The sequence below is a fragment of the Agelaius phoeniceus genome, chromosome 1 (assembly GCF_051311805.1).
Source record: "Agelaius phoeniceus isolate bAgePho1 chromosome 1, bAgePho1.hap1, whole genome shotgun sequence".
In the NCBI taxonomy this organism is placed as follows: Eukaryota; Metazoa; Chordata; class Aves; order Passeriformes; family Icteridae; genus Agelaius; species Agelaius phoeniceus.
The window spans coordinates 155,214,996-155,229,131 of NC_135265.1; the positions used below are offsets into that span (position 1 = coordinate 155,214,996).

General features: G+C 57.3%; 1 protein-coding gene across 3 annotated transcripts in view; it reads right to left on the reverse strand.

The window, feature by feature from the left end:
* PPP1R16A (protein phosphatase 1 regulatory subunit 16A) overlaps positions 1-14,136 on the reverse strand; it is a 48,403-nt gene that overhangs the window by 14,008 nt on the left and 20,259 nt on the right. For all 3 annotated transcript variants that reach the window (XM_077189940.1, XM_077189928.1, XM_077189934.1), the window contains exons 3-6: positions 11,235-11,305; positions 4,428-4,573; positions 2,340-2,443; positions 2,109-2,236 (exon numbers count right to left, since the gene is read on the reverse strand). In XM_077189940.1, coding sequence (XP_077046055.1) covers positions 2,109-2,236; positions 2,340-2,443; positions 4,428-4,573; positions 11,235-11,305 — 449 coding nt within the window. The remainder of the gene's footprint in view (positions 1-2,108; positions 2,237-2,339; positions 2,444-4,427; positions 4,574-11,234; positions 11,306-14,136) is intronic.

Below are 14,136 nucleotides of genomic sequence, written 5' to 3' on the forward strand. Positions count from 1 at the left end.
CACCCTGACCCAGTGACCCCCCCAGTGTCACCCTGATCCTCATCCAGTGCCACCCAATGCCACCCAGTGTCACCCTGATCCTCATCCAGTGCCACCCTGATCCTCATCCAGTGACCCCAGTGTCACCCAGTGACCCCCAGTGTCACCCTGATCCTCATCCAGTGACCCCAGTGTCACCCAGTGACCCCCAGTGTCACCCTGATCCTCATCCAGTGACCCCAGTGTCACCCAGTGACCCCCAGTGTCACCCTGATCCTCATCCAGTGTCCCCAGTGTCACCCTGATCGTCACCCAGTGTCACCCTGATCCTCACCCAGTGACCCCAGTGTCACCCTGACCCTCCCAGTGACCCCCAATGCCACCCAGTGACCCACCCCAGTGTCACCCTGATCCTCACCCAGTGTCACCCTGATTGTCATCCAGTGACCCCCCAGTGCCACCCAGTGTCACCCTGACCGTGCCAGTGACCCCAGTGTCACCCTGATCCTCACCCAGTGACCCCAGTGCCACCCTCAGCCCCCATCAATGACCCCAGTGTCACCCCCATCCCCTCCCAGTGTCACCAGGGCCATGGGGACCCTCAACCAGTGACCCCCAGTGTCACCGTGACCCTCCCAGTGACCCCAGTGCCACCCCAGTGCCACCCAGTGACTCCCAGTGTCACCCTGCTCCTCTCCCAGTGCCACCATGGCCATGAGGACCCTCACCCAGTGACCCCCAGTGTCACCCAGTGACCCCCAGTGTCACCCTGATCCTCACCCAATGTCACCCTAATCTTCATCCAGTGGCTCCCAGTGTCACCCTGACCCTCCCAGTGTCACCCTCATCCCCTCCCAGTGACCCCAGTGCCACCCTGACCCAGTGTCACCAGGGCCATGGGGACCCTCACCCAGTGACCCCAGTGTCACCCAGTGACCCCAGTGTCACCCTCATCCACTCACAGTGACCCCAGTGCCACCCAGTGACCCACCCCAGTGTCACCCTGATCCTCTCCCAGTGTCACCCTCATCCCCTCCAATGACCCCGGTGCCACCTCAATGCCCCTCAATGCCCTCAATGCCCCCTCAATGACCCCGGTGCCTCCTCAATGGCCCCGGTGCCACCTCAATGCCCCCTCAATGACCCCAGTGCCCCCTCAATGACCCCTCAATGCCCCCTCAGTGACCCCGGTGCCACCTCAATGACCCTGGTGCCCCCTCAATGACCCTGGTGCCACCTCAATCCCCCCTCAATGACCCCGGTGCCCCCTCAATGCCCCCTCCATGACCCTGGTGCCCCCTCAATGACCCCAGTGTCCCCTCAATGCCCCCTCAATGACACCAGTTCCACCTCAATGACCCCGGTGCCACCTCAATGACCCCGGTGCCCCCTCAATGCCCCCTCAATGACCCCAGTGCCCCCTCAATGACCCCGGTGTCACCTCAATGACCCCTCAATGCCACCTCAATGACCCCTCAATGCCACCTCAATGAGCCCAGTGTCCCCTCAATGACCCCAGTGCTCTCTCAATGAACCCAGTCTCACCTCAATGCCCCCTCAATGACCCCGGTGCCCCCTCAATGACCCCAGTGCCCCCTCAATGCCCCCTCAATGACCTCCATCCCCCCTCAATGACCCCTCAATGACCTCGGTGCCTCCTCAATGCCCCCAGTGCCACCTCAATGTCACCTCAATGCCCCCGGTGCCACCTCAATGCCCCCTCAATGACCCCGGTGCCACCCTGCCCCAGTGCCCCCCTATGCTGTCCCCCCACCCCGGTGCCGCTCCCGCTGTCCCCTCAGTGCCGCCCCCGCGCACCAGGGTGTCCCCGTGCTGTCCCCTCAGTGCCACCCCTGCTGTCCCCTCAGTGCCACCCCCGTGCTGTCCCCATGCTGTCCCCTGGGTGCCACCCCCACACACCAGGGTGCCCCCGTGCTGTCCCCTGGCTGTCCCCTCAGTGCCACCCCCGTGCTGTCCCCTGGCTGTCCCCTGGCTGTCCCCTGGGTGCCACCCCCACACACCAGGGTGCCCCCGTGCTGTCCCCATGCTGTCCCCTCAGTGCCACCCCCACACACCAGGGTGCCCCCGTGCTGTCCCCATGCTGTCCCCTCAGTGCCACCCCCACACACCAGGGTGCCCCCGTGCTGTCCCCGGGGCGTGTCCAGCTCCTTTCCCTGCCGCACGAGCTCGCGGATCTCAGCCACCATGGCGCGCTCCGTGGCCGCCCGCGCCTCCTCGATGCGCTCCTGCGTGATCCCTGCCACGAGGGGGTGACATCATTGGTGACATTATCGGTGACATTATCGGTGACATCACCGGTGCCAGCCCGCCCCGGGGACGGCGGCGCCGCCCGCGCCCACCCTGCCGCGCCATGGCGCTCTCCAGGCAGTCCAGCGTGGCCTCGTCCTCGCACAGGTCGTAGGGCATGTTCCCGTCGGAGTTCACCGCCAGCAGGTCGGCGCCGCTGAGGGGACAGCGCCGGTGTCACCATGGGGGGGTGTCCCCGAGGGTGTCCCCAAGGGTGTCCCCATTGTCCTCGATGGTGTCCTCGAGGGTGTCCCCATTGTCCCCAGGGGTGTCCCCATTGTCCCCAAGGGTGTCCCCCGGGGTGTCCCCAAGGGTGTCCCCATTGTCCCTGGGGGTGTCCCCAGGGTGTCCCCATTGTCCCCGAGTGTGTCCCCAAGGGTGTCCCCATTGTCCCCGAGTGTGTCCCCCTGGTCCCCGAGGGTGTCCCTGTGGGTGTCCCCATTGTCCCCAGGGGTGTCCCTGAGGGTGTCCCCGAGGGTGTCCCCAGTGTCCCGGGGGGTGTCCCGGGGGGTGTCCCGGGGGGTGTCCCCAGGGGTGTCCCCCGAGGGTGTCCCCATTGTCCTCGAGGGTGTCCCCAGTGCCCCCGGGGGTGTCCCCGAGGGTGTCCCCACTGTCCCCGAGGGTGTCCCCAGTGTCCCCGGGGGGTGTCCCCGAGGGTGTCCCCATTGCCCTCGAGGGTGCCCCTGAGGGTGTCCCCAGGGGTGTCCCCGAGGGCGTCCCCATTTGTCCCTGGGGGTGTCCCCATGGGTGTCCCCAAGGGGTGTCACCAGTGTCCCCGGGGGTGTCCCCGAGGGTGCCCCCGAGGGTGTCCCCGAGGGTGTCCCCGTTGTCCTCGAGGGTGTCCCCGAGGGTGTCCCCATTGTCCCCGTGGGTGTCCCCGGTGCCCCCGAGGGTGTCCCCGTTGTCCCCGAATGGGTGTTCCCGAGGGTGTCCCCGTTGTCCCAGAAGGGGTGTCCCCGAGGGTGTCCCCATTGTCCCCGGGGGGTGTCCCCATTGTCCTCGAGGGTGTCCCTGACGGTGTTCCCCAGTGTCCCCGAGGGTGTCCCCAGTTTCCCCAGGGGTGTCCCCGAGGGTGTCCCCAGGGGTGTTCCCAGGGGTGTCCCCCGAGGGTGTCCCCAGTGTCCCCATTGTCCCCGAGGGTGTCCCCGAGGGTGTCCCCATTGTCCTCGAGAGTGTCCCCAGGGGTGTCCCCAGTGTCCCCGGGGGTGTCCCCAAGGGTGTCCCCATTGTCATCGAGAGTGTCCCCACGGGTGTCCCCATGGGTGTCCCCATTTCCTCGAGGGTGTCCCCATTGTCCCCGAGGGTGTCCCCGAGGGTGTCCCCATTTGTCCTCAAGGGTGTCCCCGAGGGTATCCCTAGTGTCCCCGGGGGTGTCCCCAAGGGTGTCCCCATTGTCCCCAGGGGTGTCCCCATTTCCTCGAGGGTGTCCCCAGTGTCCCCGGGGGGTGCCCCCATTGTCCTCGGGGGTGTCCCTGTGGGTGTCCCTATTGTCCCCAGTGTCCCCCGGGGTGTCCCTGTGGGGTGTCCCCAGTGTCCCCGAGGGTGTCCCCGAGGGTGCCCCCATTGTCCTCAAGGGTGTCCCCGGGGGTGTCCCCGGGGGTGTCCCCGGGGGTGTCCCCATTGTCCCCGGGGGTGTCCCCGGGGGGTGTCCCCAAGGGTGTCTCCAGTGTCCCCGAGGGTGTCCCCATTGTCCTCGAATGTGTCCCCAGTGTCTCCGGGGGTGTCCCCATTGTCCCCGAGGGTGTCCCCCAGGGTGTCCCCATTGTCCCAGGGGGTGTCCCCATTGTCCCAGGGGTGTCCCCGAGGGTGTCCCCATTGTCCCCGGGGGTGTCCCCATTGTCCCCGAGGGTGTCCCCGAGGGTGTCCCCGAGGGTGTCCCCGAGGGTGTCCCCATTGTCCCCGAGGGCGTCCCCAGTGTCCCCGAGGGTGTCCCCGAGGGTGTCCCCATTGTCCCCGAGGGCGTCCCCAGTGTCCCCGGGGGTGTCCCCGGGGGTGTCCCCATTGTCCTCGATGTTGTCCCCCGAGGGTGTCCCCCAAGGGTGTCCCCATTGTCCCCGGGGGTGTCCCCATTGTCCCCGGGGGGTGTCCCCATTGTCCCCGGGTGTGTCCCCGGGTGTGTCCCCGTGTGTGTCCCCAGGTACCTGTGGAGCAGCAGCTGCACCAGGCGCAGGTGGCCGCAGGTGGCGGCAGCGTGCAGCGGGGTCCAGAGCTCGGCATCGCGGGCGTTGGCGTCGGCGCCTGAGTCCAGGAGCAGCCGGGCCAGGGGCAGGGAATCGTCAATGCAGCTCTGGGGATGGGATGGGAATGGGATGGGAATGGGATTGGGATTGGGAATGGTGGGATTGGGAATGGGATGGGAATGGGATTGGGAATGGTGGGAATGAGATTGGGAATGGTCCAGGAGGAGCCGGGCCAGGGGCAGGGAATCGTCAATGCAGCTCTGGGGATGGGATGGGAATGGGAATGGGAATGATGGGAATGGGATGGGAATGGAATGGGATTGGGATTGGGAATGGGAATGGGATTGGTAATGGGAAGGATGGGATTGGGATTGGGAATGGAAATGGTGGGAATGGGATTGGAAATGATGGGAACGATGGCAATGGGAATGATGGGAATGGGATTGGGAATGGAATGGGAATGGTGGGAATGGTGGAAATGGGATGGGATTGGGATTGGGAATGGTGGGAATGATGGGATGGGGAATAGTGGGAATGATGGGATTGGGAATGGTGGGAATGGGATTGGGAATGGTGGGAATTATGGGAATGGGATTGGGAATGGTCCAGGAGGAGCCGGGCCAGGGGCAGGGAATCGTCGATGCAGCTCTGGGAATGATGGGAATGATGGGAATGGTGGGAATGGGAATGGGATTGGGAATGGGATTGGGAATGGTGGGAAGGGAATGGGAATGGTGGGAATGGTGCAGGAGGAGCCGGGCCAGGGGCAGGGAATCGTCGATGCAGCTCTGGGGATGGAATGGGATGGGATGGGATGGGAATGGTGGGAATGGGAATGGGAATGGGATGGGAATGGGACTGGGAATGGGATTGGGATGATGGGAATGGTGGGATTGGGAATGGGATGGGATTGGGAATGGTGGGATTGGGAATGGTGAGAATGATGGGATTGGGAATGGTGGGAATGGTCCAGGAGGAGATGGACCAGGGGCAGGGAATCGTCGATGCAGCTCTGGGGATGGAATGGGAATGGGGATGGGAATGGGGATGGGATGGGATGGGAATGGGAATGGGATTGGGAATGGGATTGGGAATGGTGGGAATGATGGGATTGGGAATGGAATGGGAATGGGATTGGGAATGGTGGGAATGGTCCAGGAGCAGCTGGACCAAGGGGCAGGGAATCGTCAATGCAGCTCTGGGGGTGGGATGGGAATGATGGGAATGGTGGGAATGGGATTGGGGATGGGATTGGGAATGGTGGGAATGGGATTGGGAATGGTGGGAATGGTGCAGGAGGAGCCGGGCCAGGGGCAGGGAATCGTCGATGCAGCTCTGGGGATGGAATGGGAATGGTGGGAATGGGATTGGGAATGGGAATGGGATGGGATTGGGAATGGAACTGGGAATGGTGGGATTGGGAATGGTGGGAATGATGGGATTGGGAATGGGATTGGGAATGGGATTGGGAATGGGATTGGGAATGGTGGGAATTATGGGAATGGGATTGGGAATGGTCCAGGAGGAGCCGGGCCAGGGGCAGGGAATCATCGATGCAGCTCTGGGGATGGAATGGGAATGGGATGGGAATGATGGGAATGGGATTGGGAATGGGAATGGGATTGGGAATGGAATGGGAATGGTGGGAATGGGATTGGGAATGGGATGGGAATGGGATGGGATTGGGAATGGTGGGAATGATGGGAATGGGATTGGGATTGGGAATTATGGGAATGATGGGAATGGGAATGGAATGATGGGAATGCTGGGAATGGTGGGAATGGGATTGGGAATGGTGGGAATGGGATTGGGAATGGTGGGATTGGGAACGGTGGGAATGGTGCAGGAGGAGCCGGGCCACGGGCAGGGAATTGTCGATGCAGCTCTGGGAATGGCAGGAATGGGAATGGGATTGGGAATGGGAATGGGATTGGGAATGGGAATGGGATTGGGAATGGAATGGGAATGCGATGGGATGGGATGGGAATGGGAATGGGAATGGGAGATTGGGAATGGAATGGGAATGGTGGGAATGATGGGATTGGGAATGGTGGGAATGATGGGATTGGGATTGGGAATGGGTTTGGGAATGGGAATGAGAATGGGAATGGGAATGGAATGGGAATGGTGGGAATTATGGGAATGGTGGGAATGGGATTGGGAATGGTGGGAATGGGATTGGGAATGGAATGGGAATGGTGGGAATTATGGGAATGGTGGGAATGGGATTGGGAATGGTGGGAATGGGATTGGGAATGGTCCAGGAGCAGCTGGGCCAGGGGCAGGGAATCGTCGATGCAGCTCTGGGAATGGAATGGGAATGATGGGAATGGGATGGGAATGGGATTGGGAATGGGAATGGTGGGAATGGGATTGGGAATGGTCCAGGAGGAGCCGGGCCAGGGGCAGGGAATCGTGGATGCAGCTCTGGGAATGGAATGGGAATGGGAAGGGGAATGGAATGGGAATGGTGGGAATGGGATTGGGAATGGGATGGGAATGGGATGGGACTGGGAATTACAGGAATGATGGGAAGGGGAATGGTGGGAATGGGAATTATGGGAATGGTGGGATTTGGAATGGTGGGAATGGAATGGGAATGGGATTGGGAATGGGATTGCTAATGGGAATAATGGGATTGGGAATGGAAATGGTGGGAATGGGATTGGGAATGATGGGAATGATGGCAATGGGAATGGAATGATGGGAATGGTGGGAATGATGGGATTGGGAATGATGGGAATGGGATTGGGAATTACGGAATTGGGATTGGGAATGGTGGGAATGGTCCAGGAGCAGCTGGACCAGGGGCAGGGAATCATCAATGCAGCTCTGGGAATGGGAATGGGAATGATGGGAATGGGAATGGGATGGGATGGTGAATGATGGGAATGGTGGGAATGGGATTGGGAATGGGATTGGGAATGGGATGGAGTGGGAATGGGAATGGTGGGAATGGTGGGATTGGGATTGGGAATGGTGGGAATGGAATGGGAATGGCGGGAATGGGATTGGGAATGGGAATGGAAAGGGAATGGTGGGAAGGGGAATGGGATTGGGAATGATGGGAATGATGGGAATGGGAATAATGGGAATGATGGGATTGGGAATGGGATTGGGAATGATGGGAATGGAATGGGAATGGTGGGATTGGGAATTATGGGAATGATGGGATTGGGAATGGTGGGAATGATGGCAATGATGGGAATGGTCCGGGAGCAGCCAGACCAGGGGCAGGGAATCGTCGATGCAGCTCTGGGAATGGTGGGATCGGGAATGGGAATGGGATGGAATGGGATTGGGGATAATGGGATTGGGATTAATGGGATTGGCAATAATGGGACTGGGAATGATGGGATTTGGAATAATGGGATTTCATGGTCCAGGAGCAGCGGGACGGAGCTGCCAACGCAGTTCTGGGAATGGTGGGATTGGCAATAATGGGATTGGCAATAATGGGATTGGGAATAATGGGATTGGGATTGGGAATTGTGGGATTGGGAATGATGGGACTGGGAATAATGTGATTGGGAATAATGGGATTGGGATTGGGAATAATGGGATTGGCAATGATGGGATTGGCAATAATGGGATTGGGAATGATGGGATTGGGATTGGGAATGATGGGATTGGGAATAATGGGATTGGCAATAATGGGAATGGGATTGGGAATGGTGGGAATGGGAATGATGGGAATGGGAATGATGGGATTGGGAATAATGTGATTGGGAATGATGGGATTGGGAATGATGGGATTGGGAATGATGGGGTTGGGAATGATGGGATTGGGAATGATGGGGTTGGGAATGATGGGATTGGGAATGATGGGATTGGGAATGATGGGATTGGGAATGATGGGGTTGGGAATGATGGGGTTGGGAATGGGGTGCGATTCGTGGTCCTGGGATGCTGGAGGTCAATGGGATGGGAAGGATGTGGAAAAGGGGACACCGGGATTTGGGATCAGCGGGATTTGGGATCAGCGGGATTTGGGACACCGGGATTTGGGACACCGGGATTTGGGACGCCGGGATTTGGGATCAGCGGGATTTGGGATCAGCGGGGGGAGAGGGGAAGGGGAGGACCTGGAGCGGGGATGGAAAAGATTTGGGGTTCCTGAGATAAGGAAGGATTTGGGATCACCGGAAACGGGAGACGTGTGGGAAAAACTGGGATTTGGGAAATCAGGGATCGGGATCAGCAGTTAACGGGATGGGAATGGCCTGGATTTGGGAATGATTGATGGGATTTGGGATGGGAAGGGCCTGGATTTGGGAATGATGGGATTTGGGATGGGAAGGGCCTGGATTCGGGATCACTGGGATCTGGGGTCAATGGATGGAGCTGGGATGGGAATGCCCTGGATTTGGGATCACTGGGATCTGGGATTTGGGATCACTGGGATTTGGGATCAATGGATAGAACTGGGATGGGAAGGGCCTGGATTTGGGATCACCGGGATCATTGGGATTTGGGATCAATGGATGGAGCTGGGATGGAAAACACCTGGATTTGGGATCACCGGGATCATTGGGATTTGGGATCAGCAGGATTTGGGGTCAATGGATCAATGGATGGAGCTGGGATGGGAATGGCCTGGATTTGGGATCAGCAGGATTTGGGATCAATGGATGGATCTGGGATGGGAAGGGGCTGGATTTGGGATCACCAGGATTTGGGATGGGATGGGAAGGGCCTGGATTTGGGAATGATGGGATTTGGGATGGGAAAGGCCTGGATTTGGGATCAATGGGATTTGGGATGGGCAGGACTTGGATTTGGGATCACCGGGATTTGGGATCAATGGATAGAACTGGGATGGGAGACACCTGGATTTGGGATCAGTGGGACCTGGGATTTGGGATCAGCAGGATTTGGGATCAATGGATGGATCTGGGATGGGAAGGACCTGGATTTGGGATCAATGGATGGATCTGGGATGGAAAACACCTGGATTTGGGATCACTGGGATCTGGGATTTGGGATCAGCAGGATTTGGGATCAATGGATGGAGCTGGGATGGGAAGGGCCTGGATTTGGGATCAATGGAAGCATCTGGGATGGGAGACACCTGGATTTGGGATCACCGGGATCTGGGATCAGCAGGATTTGGGATCAATGAATGGATCTGGGATGGGAAGGGCCTGGATTTGGGAATGATGGGATTTGGGATGGAAATGGCCTGGATTTGGGATGACTGGGATCTGGGATCAGCGGTTAATGGGATGGGATGGGATGGGAAGGGCCTGGATTTGGGATCACCGGGATTTGGGATCAATGGATGGAGCTGGGATGGGAGACACCTGGATTTGGGATCACCGGGATGTGGAATTTGGGATCACTGGGATCTGGGATTTGGGATCACTGGGATTTGGGATCAATGGATGGATCTGGGATGGGAAGGGCCTGGATTTGGGATGACTGGGATCATTGGGATTTGGGATGACTGGGATCTGGGATTTGGGATCACCGGGATTTGGGATCATCAGGGTCTGGGATGAATGGATGGAGCTGGGATGGGAAGGGCCTGGATTTGGGATGACTGGGATCTGGGATCAGCAGTTAATGGGATGGGATGGGATGGGAAGGGCCTGGATTTAGGATCACCGGGATTTGGGATCAATGGATGGAGCTGGGATGGGAAGGGCCTGGATTTGGGATCACTGGGATTTGGGATGGGAGAGGCCTGGATTTGGGATCACCGGGATCTGGGATCAGCAGGATTTGGGGTCAATGGATCAATGGATGGAGCTGGGGTGGGAATGATCGGGATCTGGGATCACTGGGATCTGGGATGGGAAGGGCCTGGATTTGGGATCAATGGATGGAACTGGGATGGGAAAGGCCTGGATTTGGGAATGATGGGATTTGGGATGGGAAGGGCCTGGATTTGGGATGACTGGGATCTGGGATTTGGGATCAGCAGGATTTGGGGTCAATGGATCAATGGATGGAGCTGGGATGGGAAGGGCCTGGATTTGGGATCACTGGGATCATTGGGATTTGGGATGACTGGGATCTGGGATTTGGGATCACTGGGATTTGGGATCACCGGGATTTGGGATGAATGGATGGATCTGGGATGGGAAGGGCCTGGATTTGGGATCACCGGGATCTGGGATCAGCAGTTAATGGGATGGGATGGGATGGGATGGGATGGGATGGGATGGGATGGGATGGGATGGGAAGGGCCTGGATTTGGGATCACCGGGATTTGGGGTCAATGGATGGAGCTGGGATGGGAGACACCTGGATTTGGGATCACTGAGATTTGGGATGGGAAGGGCCTGGATTTGGGATCACCGGGATTTGGGATCATCAGGGTCTGGGATGAATGGATGGAGCTGGGATGGGAGAGGCCTGAATCTGGGATCACTGGGATCTGGGATCACCGGGATCTGGGATCAATGGATGGATCTGGGATGACCGGGATCTGGGATTTGGGATCACTGGGATTTGGGATCACCGGGATCTGGGATCAATGGATGGATCTGGGATGGCAGAGCCCCAATCCGGGATACCAGGATCAGCTCAGGGGACGGGAAGGACCCGGATGCTCCCGTGGGATCCTGGGAAGGACCCGGCCCCGGAGCTCCGGGAATCCCGGGAATGTTTCCGGGATGTTTCCGGGATGTTTCTGGGAATGTTTCCGGGGATGTTTCCAGGAATGTTCCCAGGAATGTTCCCAGGAATGTTTCCGGGGATGTTTCCGGGGATGTTTCCGGGATGTTTCCGGGAATATTTCCGGGGAATGTTTCCGGGATGTACCTGGTGCAGCGCCGTCAGCCCGTCCTCGTTGCACAGGTCGGGGCTGATCCCGCTCTCCAGGAACTGCTGGACTGCGGGGGAACGGAATGCCGGGAATGCCGGGAATGCCGGGAACGCCGGGAACGCCGGGAATGCCGGGAATGCCGGGAATGCCGGGAACGCCGGGAATGCCGGGAATGCCGGGAATGCCGGCGCCACCGGGAACCCCGACGGAAGCACGGAGGAGGATCCCAAGGGCGATTCCGAGGAATCCAATGGCAAATTCCAAGGATTCCAGTGGGACCTTGGAGCATCCCAGTGGCGATTCCAAGGATCCCAAGGGAGATTCCAAGGAATCCAATGGAACCATCAACTATCCCAGACATTCCCGAGGATCCCAGTGGAGCCATGACCATCCCAACGGCAATTCCAAGGATTCCGATGGCAATTCCAAGGAATCCAATGGAGCCACCAAGGATCCCAATGGATCTGCTGAGTATCCCAAAGACATTCCCAAGGATCCCAGTGGAACTGGGACAATCCCAATGGCTTTTCCAAGGAATCCAATGGCAAATTCCAAGGAATCCGATGGCAATTCCAAGGATTCCAGTGGGACCTTTGAGCATCCCAGCGGCGATTCCAAGGATCCCAAGGGCAATTCCAAGGAATCCAAGGGCGATTCCAAGGAATCCAATGGAACCATCAACTATCCCAAGGACATTCCCAAGGATCCCAATGGAGCCATGACCATCCCAACGGCAATTCCAAGGAATCCAATGGCAAATTCCAAGGAATCCAATGGCAAATTCCAAGGAATCCAATGGCAAATTCCAAGGAATCCAATGGATCTGCTGAGTATCCCAAACACATTCCCAAGGATCCCAGTGGAATCGTGACCATCCCAAGGGTGATTCCAAGGAATCCAATGGTAAATTCCAAGGAATCCAATGGAACCACCAAGGATTCCAATGGATCTGCTGAGTATCCCAAGGACATTCCCAAGGATCCCAATAGAACCATGACCATCCCAATGGCAAATTCCAAGGATCCCAATGGAACCATGACCGTGCACATGGAATCCAAGAATTCCGACGGCGATTCCAAGGATCCTCAACGCGAACTCCAAGCATTCCAAAGGCGATTCCAAGGGTTCCATTGGAACCACCAAAGATCCCAAGGACATTCCCGAGGATCCCAATGGAACCGTGACCATCCCAATGGCAATTCCAAGGATTCCAACGGCAAATTCCAAGGAATCCAATGGCGATTCCAAGGATTCCAGGGGCGATTCCAAGGAATCCAATGGAACCATCAACTATCCCAAAGACATTCCCAAGGATCCCAATGGAACCGTGACCATCCCAACGCAAATTCCAAGGATCCCAAGGGCAAATTCCAAGGAATCCAATGCAAATTCCAAGGAATCCAATGGAGCCACCAAGGATCCCAATGCATCTGCTGAGTATCCCAAACACATTCCCAAGGATCCCAATGGAACCATGACCATCCCAATGGCAAATTCCAAGGATTCCAACGGCAATTCCAAGGAATCCAATGGAACAACCAAGGATCCCAAAGGAACCCTGACCAATCCCAGCAACCCCTCCAAGGATTCCAATGGAAATCATAAATATTCCAATGGCAATTCCAAGGATCCCAGTGCCAATTCCAAGGACCCCAAAGCAAATTCCAAGGATCCCAAGGGAACCACGCCAATCCCAAAACCCCTCCAAGGATCCCAGTGGCAATTCCAAATATTCCAATGGCAATTCCAAGCATCCCAGTGCCAATTCCAAGGATCCCAAAGGAACAGTGATCGATCCCAACAACCCCTCCAAGGATCCCAGTGGCAATTCCAAATATTCCAGTGACAATTCCAAGCATTCCAAAGGCAATTCCAAGGATCCCAATGGAACCATGACCAACCCCAACAACCCCTCCAAGGATCCCAATGGCGATTCCAAGCATCCCAATGGCAATTCCAAGGATCCCGATGGCAATTCCAAGGATCCCAAAGGAACCGTGATTGATCCCAACAATCCCTCCAAGGATCCCAATGGAAATCCCAAGGATCCCAAAGGCAATTCCAAGGATCCCAAAGGAACCACAACCACCGCAACAACCCTTCCAATGATCCCAGTGCCAATTCCAAGCATCCCAGTGCCAATTCCAAGGATTCCAAAGGAACCGTGATCGATCCCAACAACCCCCCCAAGGATCCCAGTGCCAATTCCAAGGATCTCAATGGCAATTCCAAGGATCCCAGTGCCAATTCCAAGGATCTCAATGGCAATTCCAAGGATTCTGAGGGCAATTCCAAGGATCCCAAAGGAACCACACCAATCCCAACAACCCCTCCAAGGATCCCGATGGAAATTCCAAATATTCCAATGGCAATTCCAAAGATCCCAAAGGAACCACACCAATCCCCACAACCCCTCCAATGATCCCGGTGCCAATTCCAAGGATCTCAATGGCAATTCCAAGGATTCTGAGGGCGCTTCCAAGGATCCCAAAGGAACCACACCAATCCCAACGACCCTTCCAAGGATCCTGATGGAAATCCCAAGGATTCCAATGGCAATTCCCAGCATCCCAATGGCAATTCCAAGGATCCAAAAGGAACCATGCCAATCCCAACAACCCCTCCAAGGATCCCAATGGCAATTCCAAGGATTCCAACGACTCTTCCAAGGATCCCAATGGCAATTCCAAGGATCCCAATGGCAAATCCAATGATCCCAAAGGAACCACGCCCACCCCAACAACCCCTCCAAGGATCCCAGTGCCAATTCCAAGGATTCCGATGAAAATTGCAAGCATCCCAATGGCAATTCCAAGCATCCCGGTGCCATTTCCAAGGATCCCAAAGGAACTGTGGCCAATCCCAAAAACCCCTCCAAGGATCCCAGTGGCAATTCCA